General features: G+C 48.9%; 1 protein-coding gene across 1 annotated transcript in view; it reads left to right on the top strand.

The window, feature by feature from the left end:
- Positions 1 to 255: 255 nt before the first annotated feature.
- The window catches only part of KCNK1 (potassium two pore domain channel subfamily K member 1), a 53,061-nt gene continuing 33,394 nt past the window's right edge, over positions 256 to 19,922 (top strand). Inside the window, exon 1 of the mRNA XM_042960840.1 lies at positions 256 to 632. Within this exon, the coding sequence (XP_042816774.1) occupies positions 278 to 632 (355 nt within the window). The 5' untranslated portion in view covers positions 256 to 277. The remainder of the gene's footprint in view (positions 633 to 19,922) is intronic.

Below are 19,922 nucleotides of genomic sequence, written 5' to 3'. Positions count from 1 at the left end.
CTCTTACAGTGCGAGGGAACAGGAAAAGAAGGAAGCAAAACGACTCCCGGGCGAGCCAATCGCAGGCACACGGCGCTGCCGGGGAGCGCGGAGGGCGCGCGTGGGGGAGTGGGCGGTGGGCCGGGGGCGGGGCCGGGGGCGGGGCCCGGGCTGCCTGGGGCGGGGCCTGGGCGGGGCCGAGGGGCGGCGGGCGGCGGGCCGCGCTCGGGCCGGTCTGCGGCGTGGGCCTCGGCTGTGGCGGCTTTGGCGGCGGCGGCGGCGGCGGCGGCGGGGGAAGATGCTGCAGTCCCTGGCCGGCAGCTCGTGCGTGCGCCTGGTGGAGCGGCACCGCTCGGCCTGGTGCTTCGGCTTCCTGGTGCTCGGCTACCTGCTCTACCTGGTCTTCGGCGCCGTGGTCTTCTCGTCGGTGGAGCTGCCCTACGAGGACCTGCTGCGCCAGGAGCTGCGCAAGCTGAAGCGGCGCTTCCTGGAGGAGCACGAGTGCCTGTCGGAGCCGCAGCTCGAGCAGTTCCTGGGCCGCGTGCTGGAGGCCAGCAACTACGGCGTGTCGGTGCTCAGCAACGCCTCGGGCAACTGGAACTGGGACTTCACCTCCGCGCTCTTCTTCGCCAGCACCGTGCTCTCCACCACAGGTAGGGGCCAGCCGCCGCGGCCACCCCCCTGCGCCCTCCCCGCCCGCCGCCCGCGCCCCGGCGTCCCGGGCCCTCCCGCGGCGCGCACACCCGGCGGAGCCGGAAGCCGGTGCCGTGGCCGCGGAACACGCCCTGGGTGTTGCCTCCCGTAACTCCTGGGAAGTGGTCCCCGAAGCCTTCGGCCCGGGTGGCTGCGGGGGCTTCGCGGGCTGCGTCCTGTTTTTTTGGCGGTGCCCTGCACCAGACTGTCCGGTAGGAATCCGGAGCATCCCGGCCGCCGCGCGGCGAGGCGAGGGGATGCTGGAAACTGTCCACTGCTCCGAGGGCGCTCACCTTCGTCCTGACCCCGTCCCGCAGGGCCGAGGCCGCGCTGGAGGGTCACCTTCCGGAGGGTGCCCTCTCTTTGGGTGATGCATAGATTTCTCGGCTTTTTGCCGTTTGGGGGGAGGTTGTGGGGGTAGCCGAGTGACATCGCTCTGCTCTTCGCAGGTGACCTCCGAGCGGACAGGCGGATCCGGTTTCTTTTCGGAGTAGGAGGAGGGGTGAGGGAAGGGAGCATCCGATTGCCTAGGATCCGGCAAAATGGGGGCACCCTGATTCAGCAGTTTTTTTCAACTTTAGGTGTGCGAGGCCACCCTTCAACTTCGCAGCGACTCTTCCCCCACCCCGCACTACTCACCCAGCAGGACGCTCACGAATGGAAGGGCGTCCTCGGGTGAAAGCCGAGGCCGGCGAGTGCCCCAGGGCGCCCTTACTCTGCCGGATTAGGTGAATGAAGGCTGCATTTTTCCCAGCGGCTAAGTGGGGCACACACGCTTGGTTGGAGATACTTATAAATTGATGTTTGAACCCTGGAGAGTATCCCAAGGAATGCTCAGCGAAGTCCCCCTTTTCTGCACGAGATCCAATCTTTGAACAGTTCATCTTGGCGTGCACAAGGGCACACACTTACTACTTCCCAGTGTAGTCCTAGAATCTGGGCCTGGAGTGATCCCTGCCGGGATACTGGACCCGCCCCCTGCCCCCACCTCCGGAGCAGGTGAATCAACGTCTTGTGGAGCCAACTCTGACATCACTCCACCCCTTCGACACTTCCCAGGGTTTATTTGTATATAATCCCCTTGGGCTAAACCCAGTTGATTGTTTTAGTAATAAGTGGTACTGAGTAATAGTAAATAGTACACTTTCCACCAAGATCCTGTAAAGCAATGGTTTAGAAGTCTGAGGTGAATTTCTAAACTGTAGTAAACAGAATTCTAGCTTGTATTGTGATACGTTAAAAACTTAGCCCTAAACAAGACGTATTCTCTTACTTTTCACCTTTGCCAACACCACTCTTTAGCTATCTGTCCCCAAGTGTCGCTTCCGTTGTCTTTAGCTGGGTCCCTTTCTGGGAACATTTAGAGGTCACCGTGCTTTTCCTTTGCAGTACATTTATTTGTTCTGAATGGAGAATATTCATTCTCTGCAGAACTCTTTCCACTGGGTTACAGAAAGTCTACAACTGGGTCACGGTGTTGGGTGAACATTGGGAAGAGTTTATCACTTTCAGTACCTTCTAAGTAATGGTATTTTAAGAGTAGAACAGTATAAGAACAATGTTGCGAGGAAAAGAATGCATTTGCTTTACTGGGTGGGATTTTCTACGACTGGCACAGCTCATGTATAACCTCATCATAAGCAGCTAATTAAATCTCAAGAAAATATGAGTTTACATCTCGATTAGACACTTATTTCCTAGATTCTGTCTCCTCCTCTTTTTTTTTTTTTTTAATTAGGAAAAATGCAGTTCCTGTTTAAATAAGAAAAAAGGTGGGGATAGATGTCTTATTATTGGTATTCAGATTACATTGTAGTTCCTAAGAAAGTCTGTATTCATGCAAAACAAGAGTTCATTTAGGAAATCCGCTGCAAGGGGCACTTAAGGATAAACTAGATGAAAAAGGTGCCTCTCAGTTCGTAACATTAGCAAATCAATGAATTCTTGTCCTCGATAGAATTGACTTCATTAATTCAGATAGGGTTCCAGCAAACTTCAGAATTCCCTAAATCAAAGCTACTCTTCTCCCGGTTTTGTGTCGACCCGGTATCTGACACATTTTGATGTTCCACGTGGTAGCAAAACACCGGTCTCGTGGCCGGAAGTCAGAGAGTTGGTCGGCTGAAGCCAGTATACTTCATTACTAGAAAAATATGTTCTAGAAAAATACTAGACAACTCGAATTGGAGTTATGGTTTGTGCCTGTCTTCCGGACATGCTGTGGCCGTGGTTTGTTTGCTGGGTTAACTCCTCTCGCACTGTAGGTGGCAAATCCCTGAGCTTATTGTCACCCAGTCAGTACAGCCAACCCTAGCTTGCCTAGAATGGTAACGGTGGGGATTACAAAGTTGCTGTTCTCCTGGTCATCACCTTGATACAGGAATGGGATGTGTCTACGGCAGAACCTTCGCGTCTCACAAAGTCCAGGCTTCCAGTTTATGCAAGGAGCTTGGTGGTCTCTCGGGAAGAAGACTTAGGTTGGTGATTCAGGGATGATCTGCAGTCTCTGCTCTGCCAAGGACTCTGGGAATTATTTCAAACAACTGAACGTCTCTTTACTTTTCCTTGTTTAAAAAAAATGCAGCAACACCTGCATGGGAACCGTATGAGAGTGGAAGGGGAAACTGTGGTACACTTTTACCTTTTCAGAGGGAAGGGCTGTAGAAAAATAAAAGGAGGCGTTATAGACTGAGGCATTTCCCATATAACTTTTATACCGTGAATTTTTTTTTTTTTTTTTTCCCCGAGGAGTAAGGAACACTTGGGAAGGAAGAAATAATTAAGAACATGTCAGTTTACTGTAAGGTGACTTCTTTATTCATCCCCCTGAGCAAGGTTATATCATGCAGATGTTTGGTAAAAGTACAGTTTTGTGTGCATATGACTGTAAGGCTGTCACTTTTTTGCTGTGTTGTAAATAGGGGTCTGGATGATAGCTCAGTCCCTGTTGCTGTCAGTTGTAAGCATGGGTCCTTGCATCATGACGCTGCCTTATCCCTGTTTATGAAGAGAGGTTTTGAAACTTTTATTTAAAGTGCTCAGAACAGGGGTGCCCGGGTGGCTCAGTCGGTTAAGCGTCCGACTTCAGCTCAGGTCATGATCTCATGGTTTGTGAGTTCGAGCCCCGCGTCAGGCTCTGTGCTGACAACTCAGAGCCTGGAGCCTGCTTCAGATTCTGTGTCTCCCTCTCTCTCTGACCCTCCCCCGTTCATGCTCTGTCTCTCTCTGTCTCAAAAATAAATAAACATTTAAAATTAAAAAAATAAAAATAAAAAATAAAGTGCTCAGAACAGGGGAGCACCTGGGTAGCTCAGTCAGGTAAGCATACAACTCTTGGTTTCAGCTCAGGTCATAATTTCGCAGTTGGTGGGTTCAAGCCCCACGCCTGGCTCCGCCCTGATAGCATAGAGCCTGCTTGAGATTCTCTCTCTCCCTCTTTCTCTCTGCCCCTCTCCTGTTGGCACTCTCTCTCTCTCTCTCAAACTAAAAAAATACACTTTATTTATTTTTTTTTTAATTTTAAGTTTATTTATTTTTGAGAGAGAGAGACAGAGAGAGCCAGTGGGGGGAGGGGCAGAGAGAAAGGAAGAGAGAGAATCCCAGGCAGGCTCCACACTGTCAGCACGGGGCCCCATGTGGGGCCCGAGCCCACAAACCGTGAGATCATGATCTGAGCTGAAACCAAGACTCAAGACGCTTCACTGACTGAGCCACCCAGGTGCCCCTAAATAAATAAACTTCTAAATAAATAAATAAATAAATAAATAAATAAATAAATAAAGTGCTCAGAAAAGGAAGCTAATTTGGTTTGTTTTACAGTGGCCTTTACAGCTCCGGTCAGGTAGGGAGCTGCTATGGCATTGGTCGTTTTCAGGAAGAGAACATGGGAGAAGGAAACAGGGGTTCCAGGTTGACCCTTAGCCTTCAAACGATTTTCACTAGGAAAACTGGGTTATGGTTAACAACAAATACAGGTTGAGCTTTTAGAATCTAACAGCAGTGGGCAAATTGCAGCTTCTGGGCCAAATCTGACCCACTGCCTCTTTTTACGCGGCCCATGCTAAGAATGGTCTTCGTCTTTTCAGCTGGCTAAAAAGAAATCAAAAGAAAAGTCATGTTTCCTGACACGTTGACGTTTTACAAGAACCAAATTTCAGCACCCATACAAACTTTGAGTTGGCGTACAGCCATTTGTTTGGTATCATTTATCACTGTTTTCCCGCTGCAATGGCAGGTTTGTGACAGGAGCCATGTGGCCCCCAAACCTCAACTATTTACAGCTTGGCCATTTGCAGAAAGAGTTGGCCGAACCCAGCTTTAGAATAAGCCTTAAAAGGAACTCTTAAGTCAGAGGAGTTCTAAGAGCTGTATTTCCTTTGGGAAAACTTTCCAGAAGACAGTTTAGCATCTGAGACTTCTTTGCACTGTGGTATGCAGCATTTAGATTAGTTGGTTAAAATTTTCAGGGGTATGCAGCATTTAGATTAGTAGCTACCATTCCAACCATTTCCAAAACAAATGATTGTTTATTGTAGAATGTCACTAGATTTTGGTCAAATCTGTGACACCACTGCCCTTTTTTTTAAAATTTGGAATGGTGACAAAGCCACACCTCACATTGGAATTGCCTTATCTAACATGCTTGGTAAATACTGTATTCTATCTGGAACAGAAATGCCAATGAGGAAAGGAATTCCCCCAGAAACAACCAAGCAAACTATTGACCTGGAAGAGAGATCTGAAATCCCACATGCTGAAGTCTGTGGTCTTTATGTGCAGGAGAGCCTTTGGTCTTGATTTGGAGCCTTTATGTTTAATTCTAACAAATTTAATTTTCTGGCTTCAAAGCCCCTAGTGGATTGAAGAAGGAAACGTACAGCGATAAGCAAGCCTAAGCAAAAGGTCACAAAAAGACAAATACTTTAAACATCAGAAAAATAAAGCAATATTATTTTTTTTTTAATTTTTAAATGTTTATTTCTGAGACAGAGAGAGACAGAGCATGAATGGGGGAGGGGCAGAGAGAGAGGGAGACACAGAATCAGAAGCAGGCTCCAGGCTCTGAGCTGTCAGCACAGAGCCCGACGCGGGGCTCAAACTCACAAACCGTGAGATCATGACCTGAGCCGAAGTCGGTCACTCAACCGACTGAGCCACCCAGGCACCCCAAAGCAATATTATTAAAAACAAATTTTTATTGAACACTTTATGTGTACCCCTATCTCAAAGAGCTAATGAGGTGTAGGGGTCATTATCCTCAGTTTAAAAGAGGCTGAAAGTAAAATTTAGGTTCGGGGACCTTAGCTAGGTCACAAAACTAGTAGTGGCCTTGCTTTGAGTCCAGATGTGTCTGGGTTAAGAGCTTGATATTTGCATAGTGTCTAGGCATAGGGGCTTGTTATGGGCTGAATGTGTCTCCAAAATTCGAATGGTGAAGTCCTAATCCTTATACTTCAGAATGTGACTATGCATTTGGAGATAGAGCCTTTAAAGAAGTGACTAATGGGGTACCTGGGTGGCCCAGACCATTGAGCTCGGACTTCAGCTCAGGTCATGATCTTGAGGTACGTGAGTTCAAGCCCCACATCAGGTTTTGCACTGACAGTACAGAACCTGCTTTGGATCCTCTGTCTCCCTCTCTCTCTGCCCCTCCTCTGCTTGTGCTCTCTCTTTCAAAAATACATAACATTAAAAAAAAAAAAACAAAAAACGGGGCGCCTGGGTGGCTCAGTCGGTTAAGCGTCCGACTTCAGCTCAGGTCACGATCTCGCAGTCCGTGAGTTCGAGCCCCGCGTCGGGCTCTGGGCTGATGGCTCAGAGCCTGGAGCCTGCTTCCGATTCTGTGTCTCCCTCTCTCTCTGTCCCTCCCCTGTTCATGTTCTGTCTCTCTCTGTCTCAAAAAACAAATAAACGTTAAAAAAAAATTTAAAAAAAATCTAAAAAATAAGAAGTGATTAAGTTAAAATGAGGACCCGATGAGAAGGTGCCGTCTGCAAGTTAAGGAGAGAGACCTCGGAAGATTCCAAGCCTGCCAGTACCTTGATCTTGAACTTCTAGCCTCCAGAACCATGAGAAAATGAATTTCTGTTGTTTAACCCGCCCAGTCTGTGGTACTTTTTTATGGTAGCCCTAGTAAGGTAATACAGAAGTACTGTTGTGGTTTTTGGTTGTTGTTGTGCTAAAACAAAGAAACAAAAAACCAAATATAGGAACACAAGGAACAGAATTTTTATGTCTTTGCCATGTATGACATGCCAACAACTCCATATGCATGAATAAGACACCATTATTTTAGGATACATTGTAATAATCGATACCCCTGAATGATCAGGAATAATACTTCAACCTGCCTCTACTTAGGAAGGCAGAGAAATGCGTCATAAATCCTAGAAATATTTCCACCCACTCATGGTCAAAGAGTATGTATTAGTATTTACTAATACTCATGTGTAAGCCCATCCCTGTCTCTGAAACATCGCTTCTTTAGCATTTTGAAGGGTTTTTCCCCCCCAAAACTATACATTTGCTATTATCTATGCCGATTTTATGGCACTCAGAACATCCTGTTGCCATTATAAATGGTAATAACTTGAAAGAAAGCATGTGTTTGCTTTTATGACATAACTGTAAATCTAGTCCAGATAGCATTTTCTCTTGGACCGGTAACCCAGTGGGAAATCTGGTGCCTTTCAGGACAAGTTGTTTCATGCACCGCACGTTGGACTGCTGAGGGTGGGGAGACCATCTGTTGTCTCTAGCACAGAAGAGGACTCTGAAGTTGGAGCATGTGAAATCGCTTCATTGTTTTGACCCATACGGCGATTTCGTGTGGTCCGACTTCCCGCAAGCTGGTTTCCGGGACAGAGAAACCGTTTATACCGTACCCTCTCTTTGGCATAGAATTGCACTGTGCTAGATTTTATTCTCAAGAAACCTCACTCGGTCTCAACTGTAGCCAAATCCATGAGCTGCTGAAGTCCTTCTCTTCCCTGCTGACTGTGCCATGATCACCTTGTCTGTTACCGGTGGGAGCTAAGGGTTGTCTCCTTTTCAAAAGGCAGACAACTTTGGGGGTGTCCTCTAGACTTCTGTGATGCTTCTGTCTCCCAGGCTCAGTTTGTGCTCTGACTTCTTTATTCATTCTGGGTGGATTCCTTGCCTTCAGAGTTGGTGGCCACTCCATCGCAGGGCCGTGCCCCTGACCGAAGGTCAAAGTGAAGAATGAGGCGGAGGGGGATTTGGAGGCACAGAGGAAGTAGAACCGGAAGGACCGTGATTCTCTCCCTGGGTGTGAAGCAGACCCAGCAGTCTTGTATTTTCTGATTGTACTTGTGTTTCCGTTCTTTAATCTGTGAAACAGAATAGGTTCTTAAATCAAAGAGATTAACTGGGCTGTGTCTGACATTGGCCGTGTTTCCTCATTGACTACTATCTGCTTGATTCCCGTCAGGTTCTGTTTGCTTTGGGTGCTCTGGCTCAAGTTGACTTGCTTTGTGAGATGAGAGCCCTAACTCTGAAGCCTTTGTAGATTTAGTTATGGTACCCGGTGGTGAGGTTTGGGCAGAAAGCTCCCCAGGGACTCAGTGACCCGGGTAATGTAAAGTCAATATAAGCACAGTTTGTGGGTGCTGAGCAGAGGAAACAAAAACACACAATTAAAAAAAATGCTAGTTTTTATTTCTCCGAGTGTGGTCAGTGGATTGCATATTAGCAATAAGAACTGAGGGGCACCTGGAGAGGATGTGGAGAAACGGGAACCCTCTTGGACTGTTGGTGGGAATGCAAATTGGTGCAGCCACTCTGGAAAACTGTGGAGGTTCCTCAAAAAATTAAAAATAGACCTACCCTATGACCCAGCAATAGCACTGCTAGGAATTTACCCAAGGGATACGGGAGTGCTGATGCATAGGGGCACTTGTACCCCAATGTTTATAGCAGCATTTTCAACAATGGCCAAATTATGGAAAGAGCCTAAATGTCCATCAACTGATGAATGGATAAAGAAATTGTGGTTTATATACACAATGGAGTACTACGTGGCAATGAGAAAGAATGAAATATGGCCTTTTGTAGCAACGTGGATGGAACTGGAGAGTGTGATGCTAAGTGAAATAAGCCATACAGAGAAAGACAGATACCATATGGTTTCACTCTTATGTGGATCCTGAGAAACTTAACAGAAACCCATGGAGGAGGGGAAGGGAAAAAAAAAAAGAGGTTAGGGTGGAAGAGAGCCAAAGCATAAGAGACTCTTAAAAACTGAGAACAAACTAAGGGTTGATGGGGGGTGGGAGGGAGGGGAGGGTGGGTGATGGGTATTGAGGAGGGCACCTTTTGGGATGAGCACTGGGTGTTGTATGGAAACCAATTTGACAATAAACTTCATATATTGAAAAAAAAAAAATAAAAACACTGGACAGCACCTCAAAAAAAAAAAAAAAAAAAGAACTGAGGGGCACCTGCGTGGCTCAGTCGGTTGGGCATCTGCCTTTGGCTCAGGTCATGATCTCGCGGTTCATGAGTTTGTGCCCTGCGTGGGACTCTGCTGTTAGCACAGATCCTGCTTCGGATCCTCTGTCCCCCTCTCTCTGCCCCTTCCGGTCTTGCGCACTCTCAAAAACAAATAAAATAAAACATAAAAAAAAAGAAGTATTGAAATATAGACTTGTCAAACACCGTGTTGTATACCTGAAAGTAATGCAACGTTGCGTGTTAATTATACTTCAGTTGCAAAAGAAAAATAAGGACTGGAGGGTCAGTTATAAGTGCCCATCCCCTATTCATGCTTAGAGCGGCATGGAGACCCAAATTAAGCTATTTACTCAAGGTGGTGCCTTCGCCCCCTCTCTGCTCAGCTTCGTGGAAGCCTCTTGAGGTTTATTGAGGCTCTGGTTCGAGTCTGCAGCACGGTTCGAAGGAGACCTTTAGACCAAAGGCGCACTGAGGAGGGGAGACAGGAGAGGCACCCGTGTCCCGGAGAAGAGAAGAGTGCCACCCTGAGTGCGGCATCCTAAGCTGGGCACACACAGGCCTGGGGGCTGCACAGAAGCTGGCTGTGCTCCCCGTCTTCCCAGACGTGTACCCCATTTGTTCCTGCTCTTTCTCCTCTCTGGTTCCCACAGCATCTTGTGTCCTGCCTGATGTTGGACTATCCCCTTCTTCTGGTACAGCACTTACCACCTTGGACGGAATTATTTGTTTTCACGTCTCTCTTCCCGCAAGGGTGGTCTTGAGAATGAGCGCTGTCTTGGCCTCACGTTGTGGCATCCCTAGCACTCAGTAGGTCCTCATTAAAGGCAAAGGAAGGCACGTTTCTTCCCTTGTCTGAGTCTGTTTGCTCTTCTGTAAAGCAAGGAGATTTCTAAAGATATTACTCATTTTCAAGAGACCTCAGATATATTGTCATTGTCTTGATAAGGAAACAGAGGCCCACATTGCTTAAATGACCTCCTACAGTTATTTATATAAAAAGTTGTATCTGAGTGCCTCATGTCTACTTACTGCACTGTGGAAGACTCTGAGTGATCCAAAGCGAGGAGAAAGTCATGCATTCGTGAGCAAATGTTTATTGAGCACTTAAGTTTACCAGGTACTGATCCAGGCACTTGGGGATCTTGCCTAACTGGATGTCTGTCTAGTAGGAGGAAGGAGATCCTGTAAATAAGATGATTAAGTGTGAGATAATGGAAAATATATATTGGTCTCTGCCCCAGGTTCCTGGCACAGAGCTCCTAAAAGCTTTGTAAATTCCTGATTAGAGCACTGGGAGAATCTTTTGTTCCGGAAGGCAGCTCTGCGTGTGCTCTAGGGATGGGGGCTGGTCATCAAGAAAGACCAAGCCATGATCAGAAGCTTGGAATTTTCAGCCTCACCCCCATCATCCAGAGAGGGGAGAAGCTAGAAATGGAGTTAATGATCTGTCATGCCATTGTGAGGACACCTCCATAAATATCCCAATAGCACGAGATTCAGGGAGCTTCTAGGTTGGTGAACACATCCACGCTAGGAGGGGGACACACCCCAAGTCCACAGAGACAAGAAGCTCCTGCCTCGGGACCCTCCCAGCTCGCCCCATGTATCTCTCCATCTGGCTGTTCCTGAGTCATAAAATGAGGAACCGGTGACCTAGTGAACGGACTGTTTGCTCTGTGAGCCCTTCTAGCAAATTGACCCTGAGGAAGGGATCGTGGGAACTCTGATTTATAGCCGATAAGTCAGAAGTACAGCTGCCAGCTGGACTTGACTTCGGAAGTGAGGACAGCTCTGCGGGACTGAGCCCTTCACCTGTGGGATCTGATGCCATCTCCAAGTAGACGCGGTCGGAATGGGACTGACTCACAGGACACCAGCTGCTGTCGTGCAGAATTGCTTGTCGTGGAGAAAAAAACCATCCATGCATACGGCGACCAGAGGTGTCAGAAGTGTTATGTTTTGTGTGAGGAGTGAAAGAGGTGCAGGATGTACACTGAGTGGAGTAAAACGCACAGCACGTTGTGTGGGGATAGATTGCCAAGGAGCAGCATCCCCTCCAACAGAGAGAAGGAAGCCAAGGAGATAGGGAGACTTGGGTGTGTGTTGCGGGGGGGGGGGGGGGTGTCCAGGACTGTGGTCTCTGATAAGGAAGTCACAAAAGGCCTCACTGAGTAAATGGCATTGAGTCAACAACCAGAGGAGGTGATAGTGCATCATTCAGCTACCTGGGGAACTGTTCTAGAACACAATCCCCGTATCGGAGGCGCTGCGAGAAAGCCCTCATGGCTGGTGCTGAGTCAGACAGCGCGTGACCAGGTCAAGGAGAAGGGAAGCAGGCACACGGGGGAGGGTGTCCCAGGCCGCTGCAAAGCTTTGGGCTTTTCTCTGAGCGAGGTGGAAAGCCCTGGCCAAGTTCAGATATCACCCCCTTGTGTTTGGGCACAAGGGTGACGTGATCTGACCGATTGTTCTACCGAGTTCACTCAGGCTGGTGGAGGAAGGCAAGAGAGGAAGCCGAGGGCGTAAAGCAGGACATTTCCAATATCCCAGATGCTTAGAGCAGGCGGAGGAAGTAGGTGGTGAGAGGTGGTCAGATCTCAGACACAAATGGATGGCGGAACCAACAGGATTTGCCCATAGATTGGATGTGCGGTGTTGAAAAAGAATAATCAAGAATGACCCCAAGGTTTTTGATCTGAACCCTGCCTGGAGACAGAGAAGGCCGGGGAAGGAGCAGGTTTGGGGTAGGCCTGGAGCTCAGTCATGGGCCTGTCAGACTTGAGTTCCCTGCTGAAGTGTTCAGGGCCCACACGTGGCTGCACTCATTCTGATGTGGTGTCCCCAGGGCCGTCCTTGCACTGGAGCCGCGTGCTGTGATTTCACATCACATCTGTGTGTCACTTAGTGACTCAGACTTGAAGAAAGCTTTTGAGGGGTGATACCTGAACTTGGCCTTGAGAAATAGCATGTCCATAGGTAGAGAATAGAGAGAAGGTATTGCAGCTGAAGCATGTTAATTCTCTCGACCAAGTTGCCATTTGATTAATTCATTTAACAATAGTTTAAATACTTGAACTTCCCAGCTAAGAAACAGTCTCTAAACTGTAATATTATTTTCTAATTTAATATTATATAGGGCCATGTGGAAAACTGGGAGAGCGGGACAGGAAGATTTGCTTCATATTTTCCTTAAAATTTTAACAACAGGATATTTAGTATCTGACATAATAGTTCAATTTAAAATTTATATTCTGTATAGTCCAGAGAACAGCAATAAATAAATATCTTCTCCAGTGCGGTTTTTAGATGCACCTAACATTAAATAAATTACCAAGAAATCAGTGTAGGTCTTTTCTGTTTTTAGAAAGTGAATAAGAAAAACATACTTTTTTTTCCCACGAGGAATCAATCTCAGAATTTTAGGAGGTCGATCACCTTCAAATAAGAGTATTTACAGTTTGTGACAGAGGGCAAAGTTATCATGGGACCCAGAAAACTACCTGAGTAATTTTCACTTCTGCTTGTTTTTAAGTTTGCCGTAATTACCATTTGAAATGATGTCATTTGAATAACACGGCTCCCAGCTACTCTTGGATGATCTAAGGTGCCCTCTCTATTCCCAAACACCGAATTTTGTCCAAGCCTCCCCCCTACCCCCACCAGCTTGTGACTTACCAGGAGGCAAAGTGGAATGTTTGAAACTAGAATTCAAAGGTTAAAGCATTCTTGTAGCTAAAATTCTTTAAATGTTTGAACACTGGTTACCAAGGAGCTCAATTATTTAAAGGCTGTGGTTAGGGGATTAAGTTAATTAAAGGCGGTCCGGAGAGGTTGCCTCCCTGTCAGAGGGCCTCCCCAAGTTCTGAGCTGGGAGAGGAGACCCCACGTCACCACCTACCTGCCACCCAGGGGTCGGGACACGAGCTCGCCCACGGGGAGCCTGCACAGATGCACCGCTCAGGAGGGGGTGCGGATGAGGCCCACGCTTTCACGCCCCTAAACAGCAGGGAGGAGCACCGGTGTGTGGACACTCAATCTGTCATCCGCTCGGCCGGGCCCATCCTCCCTCCCGCCTCTGCTACTCTGCAGTGCATCTTCCGTTTAAAAATCGACCCAACAAAGGTGGAAAGAGCAAAACTACATTAACAAAGGGGGAAAAAAAGGCAGCACACCGCCGATGGTAGTTTCTGGAACATGACCTACACCCACATTTGTTCTTCCAGCAACTCGGGCTGCCCACCTGTCATTTGCGAAGGTAATCTGGATGAGGCTGAAACGTCACACTGGCACCTGAACTTGTACGTTCAGGTTCCTGCTCTCATGTCTCTCACAACTACGGTTTGTGTGTCGATTCATGCTGGCAGTCGCCTCCTCCTGGTGAGGCTGCGTCCTGTTCCCCCTGGCTGGCGGGGGTTGGGGGTGTCTGGAGAGTTTCTTCGGCCATCCTGCTCTGTCTCCGCCTCAGTACAGCACCAGGCAAGGGCAGGAGGGCCGCACAGCAGCGTCCCCTCATAGCCGGGGTTCAAGGGACGGATTTTTCCCTCGGGAGCCAGGGAATGGAGTTGTCTAGTTCGATTGTTGTGATATCAGACTGAATTCATATTAGAAAAGTACAGCCTTGGGGTGCCCGGGTGGCTCAGTCGCTTAAGCGTCCCAAGTCTTGACTTCGGCTCAGGTCATGATCTCACGGTTCATGAATTCGAGCCCCCGTCGGACTCTAAGCTGACAGCACGAGGCCTGCTTGGGATTCTCTCTCTGTGCCCCCCCCCTCCCCCGGCCCCACCTCAAAATAAATAAATAAAACAACTTTAAAAAAGAAGAAGGAAAAGTACGGCCTGATTGAGTGAAAAGTGAAGATCATGCATTATTTTTAGGGGGAGTTTTTATTTTCTGATATACTGAACAACCCTACATAAACGAAGTAAATGTTGCTTAGAGGTGTATTTTAGGGAGCTTTAAAAAAATAAGCCCCGGGGCTTAAGTGAAGGGCGGCGGTATAAGAGGCACAAAAGCATTGATCCGTGGACTGGGGGCGGGCAGCCTGGGGTCTCTTCTGCCAAGTCACTGGCAACAAAAATTCACTGATAACTTCTCCAGAGCTGAGTCGTTTCCTCTCGATAACAGTGAAGGGGCTGAAGAAGACCTTCCTCCAGCTCTAAGCTTTGGGGGTTCTAACCCCTGGAAGGTTGGCTGAGAACCTGTCTACCCTGTGAGGGCACAGATGAGGACACGTGAGGACACAGAAAAAGTACTGTAAAGGGATAATCCCTGACCTTAAAAAAGGCCTGCCGTCTAGCGGGGGAGACGCACACGTAAAGACTCGCGGAGAGCTAACCGCTGAATCGTGTGGGGCTACGGGGTTCCGAGGGGGAGGCCAGTGTGGGCCTAAGCGTGCAGAGGGAGAGGGGACTCGCAGCGGCATCGACCGGTGGCAGGTGAACAGGCAGCATTGGCCAGTGGCACACAAGAGGCGGAAAGGTGGAGGCAGAGGGCTTCGACGGTGGTTGCGCTTCACTGGGCCGGCAAGAGGGAGCCGCGTCGGTTCCTGAATGTGCTCTTACCGTCTGGCCTGCAGCCTGGCTGAGAACAGGAGAAGCTGGGCAGCGTGGCTCTGAGGCATGGCGGTCGCTCAAACGCAAGCTGTGTGTTGCACTGAAGAAGAGTGAGAACTGCCCAAAAGACCCCCCGGGCATGAAGACAGACTTGCGGGGACGGGGTGGGGAGAGCCGGGGGAGGACCCCCCACAGAGCCCCTCGGTGGGCTTAAATGGGGACTCCTAGGCCCTGGGGCACCATGGCGTAAGAGGGGTTACTCCGGGCTGGCCTACCGTGAATGCCACAGCCCGAACCCCGAAGCCCGCCCACCCTGAGGCTTGAGTGACAAGCCGAGTGGCTGCCGTGCATGGGAGTGTGAGGTCTTTCCAGGTGTGTACGGGGCAGGGAGCACTGTAGGGAAGAGCCCCAGTTCTGTGCTCCTTCACCTCCCCACACATGCGTGGTTAGCCGGACCCCAGACACCGGGTGTGCTTCTGGGGGACACGGGGCTGTGGGGGCCGGGGTCCTCCAGCCCCAGTTCTCACGGGTTCAGCCGTAAGATAATGACTAAGCTGTAGAGGCTGTGGCTATAAATGGCATTTGTGATTGGTATTTCAGTTCGTTACAAACAAGCATTTCAATGGGTCGAGGAAGTCAAGTAAAATAACCATTCCCTGTATCATGGCCTTGCTGGTAACCTGCTTTAAGGAAATTCTTTTCTGACCTACCCAAATCCCCACTTCAGCCCGGCTCCCGAGTGACCAAGCTGTGACTTAGGGAAGCTTTTGTTGTTAAAAGAAACACAGGTATTGGGGTGCGTGGGTGGCTCAGTCGGTGGAGCGTCCGACTTCGGCTCAGGTCATCATCTCGTGGTCCGTGAGTTCGAGCCCCGAGTCGGGCTCTGTGCCGACAGCTCGGAGCCTGGAGCCTGCTTCGGATTCTGGGTCTTCCTCTCTCTCTGCCCCTCCCCCTCTCATGCTCTGTCTCTCTCTCTCTCTCTCTCTGTCAAAAGTAAGTAAAACATTAAAAAAAAGAAAGGAAACACAGGTATCGTAAATACAGTTCTTTGCATTTTGTAACTGCTCAAGGGAATTTCTCAATGTATTGGACTCAGAATGAAGATGTCTGGCCTCTCTTTAATCGCTCAGTATTTTCAGTTTTTGCCTCAGGGTGTCCAGTATCCCAAGTCTGTTCTTACTTCACAGGGAAAGCTGTGATGACAGCTGCTGTGTGAACCTCGTGGATGCTTTGAGGAAAAGGCACCACTTAGCGCAAATCTTTACGTTTATAATCTTCTTTTCTTTCTCGTCAGATGTGATTTAAAAAATTTTTTTTTAAGTTTTTATTTATTTTGAGAGGGGGCGCAGGGAGGGGGCAGACAGAGAGGGAGAGAGGCACAGAATTCCAAGCAGGCTCCACGCTGTCCGTGCAGAGCCCGACACGGGGCTCCTCGCCACCCATGAGGTCATGACCTGACCTGAAATCAAGGTCAGACGCTGGGGCAACTGAGCCACCCAGGCACCCCAGATGTGATTGTTATTTTATTTTTTTAATATTTATTTATTTTTTGAGAGTGAGAGAGACTGTGAGCGGGGGAGGGGTGGAGAGAGAGGGAGACACAGAATCCGAAACAGGCTCCAGGCTCCGAGCTGTCAGCACAGAGCCCGACGCAGGGCTCGAACTCAGGGACCGCGAGATCATGACCTGAGCCAAAGTCAGATGCTCAACTGACTGAGCCACCCAGGCGCCCCTGGTTTTTATCTTTTTAAAGTGCACACATGATCACAACCTGCAGAGACTCCTTTCCCCCTTGCTACCTGGTTTGAAAGGCGTGAACTCAAGAACTGAGTTCCCTGTTGAACCCACATGTGCACACAGAGCAGACAGATGAGGGTAGGTGACTCTTAGACCGAAGGAAGAGTAGTCTTTTAGCCACGGTATTGCCGTAGCTCATAGGCAAGCCCGAGACATAGACCAGTCCGCGGACATGTTTGGAAAGCAAAGCAAAGTTGATCAGATTGTTTAATCTCCTCAAAACCTGCTGTGTCAGCTCTGAGCATGGGCTCTGGTGGATCTCAGGGTTAGACACAGCCCGCACTCCAGGGCTCCTGGGTCATCTGCACCCTCAGAGCAGTCAAGTGCCACAGACGACTGATTCACAGCTGCTTGCAGCAGGTGAACTTTGCATTTCTAAAAGATGTACTTGAAACAATTAGAGTGGGTTGAATATTATTCCTATAGCAACGTCACCCTTACTTCCATTCTAACATGTCTTCTTGAAAAGGAAGAACCCTGGGGCCCCTGGGTGGCTCAGTCGGTTAGGTGTCCCACTTCAGCCCAGGTCATGATCTCGTGGTTCATGGGTTCAAGCCCCGCATCAGGCTCTGCGCTGACAGCTCGGAGCCTGGAGCCTGCTTCAGAATCCGTGTCTCCCTCTCTCTCTCTGACCCTCTTCTGTTTGCGCTCTGTCTCTCAAAAATGAATTAAGTGTTCAAAAATTTTTTTAAAAAGAAAAGGAAGAAGCCGGGCCCTGAGAGTCATGTATCATCCACGGTCTGCCTTATTTATACCTCTGTCGGTAAGTAGTAATTCTAATAGATGTGATGGTTACTGACTATCCGAGTGATTCCCATTGCCGCCGAATGGCAGGGTTCTGACATTGGGAGTGGGCCCCTCACTGGATAGCTCATGTTTGTATAGCTGTTGGGGGGGAGGCTGAGAATCAGGGCATAGTTTGGTTAGGCGTGCTTCATTATGTTTCTCCTTAGAAGCAAAAAAAAAAAAAAAAAAAAAAAAAAAGTCTGGTTGTGCCCTAACACCTTGAAGGACTTATGTGAGCTCACCGTGAATTTAATTGAATTCCTGCTGGCTTGTGTGCAGGGTGGTTTTGAAAGCCACCCTCCCTTCTGTCTCAGAGCGGGACAAAGTCACCCACCCTTATTTATCTGCTCTGCGTGTTCTGGGAGGTGGTGCTCTGCGTGTGTTGGGGTACACGGTGAGACCATTTATTTGTTTTCAAGTTTCTCCACCCCCCCTCTCCCCCCCACTCACTTCCTCATTTGTGAAATGAGGCCAAGCTAGAACCGAGCTGTGTGTTCCTAAAGAAACATCCTTGGTGTTCTCACACATCGAGCTCACTCCTATGGTTGGTCTCATTAGATGCCCACGGGGTCCACCTTTTCCCCAAACACATTGCTGCCCATTTCCCATTAAATGCCAAGGCAGAGAGAGTTGTGCCTTCTAGAAACTTTAGCAACTGGGACTGTCTTCTAGTTTGGCCTCCTTCCATTCGGGGCCAGAGCACTGCTGTTCCAGTGCCTCAAGAGGCCCTGGTCCTAGACGCCCAACTGTGTCCCCCAGCAGCACCCCCAGCAGATGGTGTCTGCCCAAGACGCCATGACAGAATGTACCCACCTTGTTCTCTGCTTCTACGTGTGTGCTCCTAGCTTGGCTCAGAAGGAAAACACTGCTCTGTGTCCTGCTAACACAAGGCAAAATGACATTTGTCTGAAGAGCTTCTTAGCGTGGGTCAACATGTGCCCTGCCCACTCAGTTCAGGGAATGTTCTCATTATTCCCCCAAAGTCTGCTGCCTAAGGTAATAATTCCTTCTGTGATGTGTTTTGCACAAACTCATTTTTACACGGATGGAGTTGCACTGTTTTCTCCCCCTGAAATTATCAGCTCTGATTTGAAGCTCGTAAGATTTGACGTGCAAACAGCCAAATTACCTGATGAAATCACAGAGAACGTTTTATTAGTCATTTTGACCACGTGAGATGGTTAAGGCCAGTTAATGGACTTTAAGATTCAAGGGACCATTTTTTCATGATCCCACCAATACTGGGTGTTAGCTTTGTTGTTTTTTTAGTTTTTTTGTTTTTTTTTTTTTAACATTTATTCATTTTTGAGAGAGAGAGAGACAGAGCATGATCGGGGGAGGGGCAGAGAGAGACGGAGACACAGGATCTGAAGCAGGATCCAGGCTCTGAGTTGTCAACAACAGAGCCCAACGCGGGGCTTGAACTCACAAACCGTGAGATCACGACCTGAGCCAAAGTCGGACGCTTAACCGACCGAGCCACCCAGGCGTCCCTGTCTTTGTTTTTGAGATCAGTGCAGACGCTGCTGCTGGCTCTCCTGGCAGTGGTTTGTCCCCGGCTTGCTGCCTGGACTTCACAAGGGGTCTGGTCCTGTGATTCCAGTAATTACGACTGTTTGCCGACCACCTGCTGGGGGCTGGCCACTGGCATGCTGCTTTGTCCTTCACGTAATTGGGGGCCTCTGTCGTCCATGTACGGATCTCGAGGTCACGGCCGCTCTTTCCTCATTACCCTGGGTCTGTGCCTCTTCCCAGAAGGTACCCCGGGTGCACTTCCTGGTCCGCATCTCTGCTTGCTTTGCCTCCGGCTTTTCTTCCTCTTCAGATGCCCTTGCAGCTCAGCTCTCAGAACTTAGCTTGGGGGAGCCTCTCCTCTCTTACCGGTCTTGTCCTCTAAAGAGAAGAGCCAGAAGACTGTACTGTCTGTTCCCAGAAATGTCAGGCAGCCTGACTTCCGCAGCATCTGGCGTGCACCTGCTGTGCCACAGGGCTTCCTCGTTGGCCCCTCAAAGGTTAGGGGGTCCATTGTTAACTTGGGTTTGCTTCCCTGTGTTTCAGTGAAAACAGTGTTGATTACTGGTGGGTGAGTTGTGTGAAAATAGCAGTGAGATCCTCGAGAAGCAGGGCTGGAGAAGAGGTTACAGCCAATCCTGGGTAATTTTGTGACCCTTAGAAGTCTATCTTGTATTAGACGGACCAGTCCTCTGACAGGTATGAAAGTATTCAAAGTATGTTTAAAAAAAAAAACCTGACATTTGGGGCACCTGGGTGGCTCAGTCAGTTAAGCATCCGACTTCGGCTCCGGTCATAATTTCATGGTTTGTGGGTTCGAGCCCCACGTCCGGCTCTGTGCTGACAGCTCAGAGCCTGGAGCCTGCTTCAGATTCTGTGTCTCCCCCTCTCTCTGCCCCTTCCCCACTCGTGCTCTGTCTCACTCTGTCTCTAAAAAATAAATGTTAAAAATATTTTTTTTAAACTGGCATTTTGGGGCACCTGGGTGGCTCAGTCAGTTAAGTGTCCAGCTGTTGGTTTCAGCTCAGGTCATGATCTCACGATTTGGTTCGTGAGTTTAAGCCCCACATCGAGCTTTGTGCTGACAGTCCGGAGCCTGCTTGGGATTCTCTCTCTCCCTCTCTCTCTCTG

The sequence above is a fragment of the Panthera tigris genome, chromosome D2 (genome assembly GCF_018350195.1).
Source record: "Panthera tigris isolate Pti1 chromosome D2, P.tigris_Pti1_mat1.1, whole genome shotgun sequence".
Classification (NCBI taxonomy): Eukaryota; Metazoa; Chordata; class Mammalia; order Carnivora; family Felidae; genus Panthera; species Panthera tigris.
Note: the sequence above shows the minus strand (reverse complement) of the source record. Positions and strands in the feature narration are given on the sequence as shown.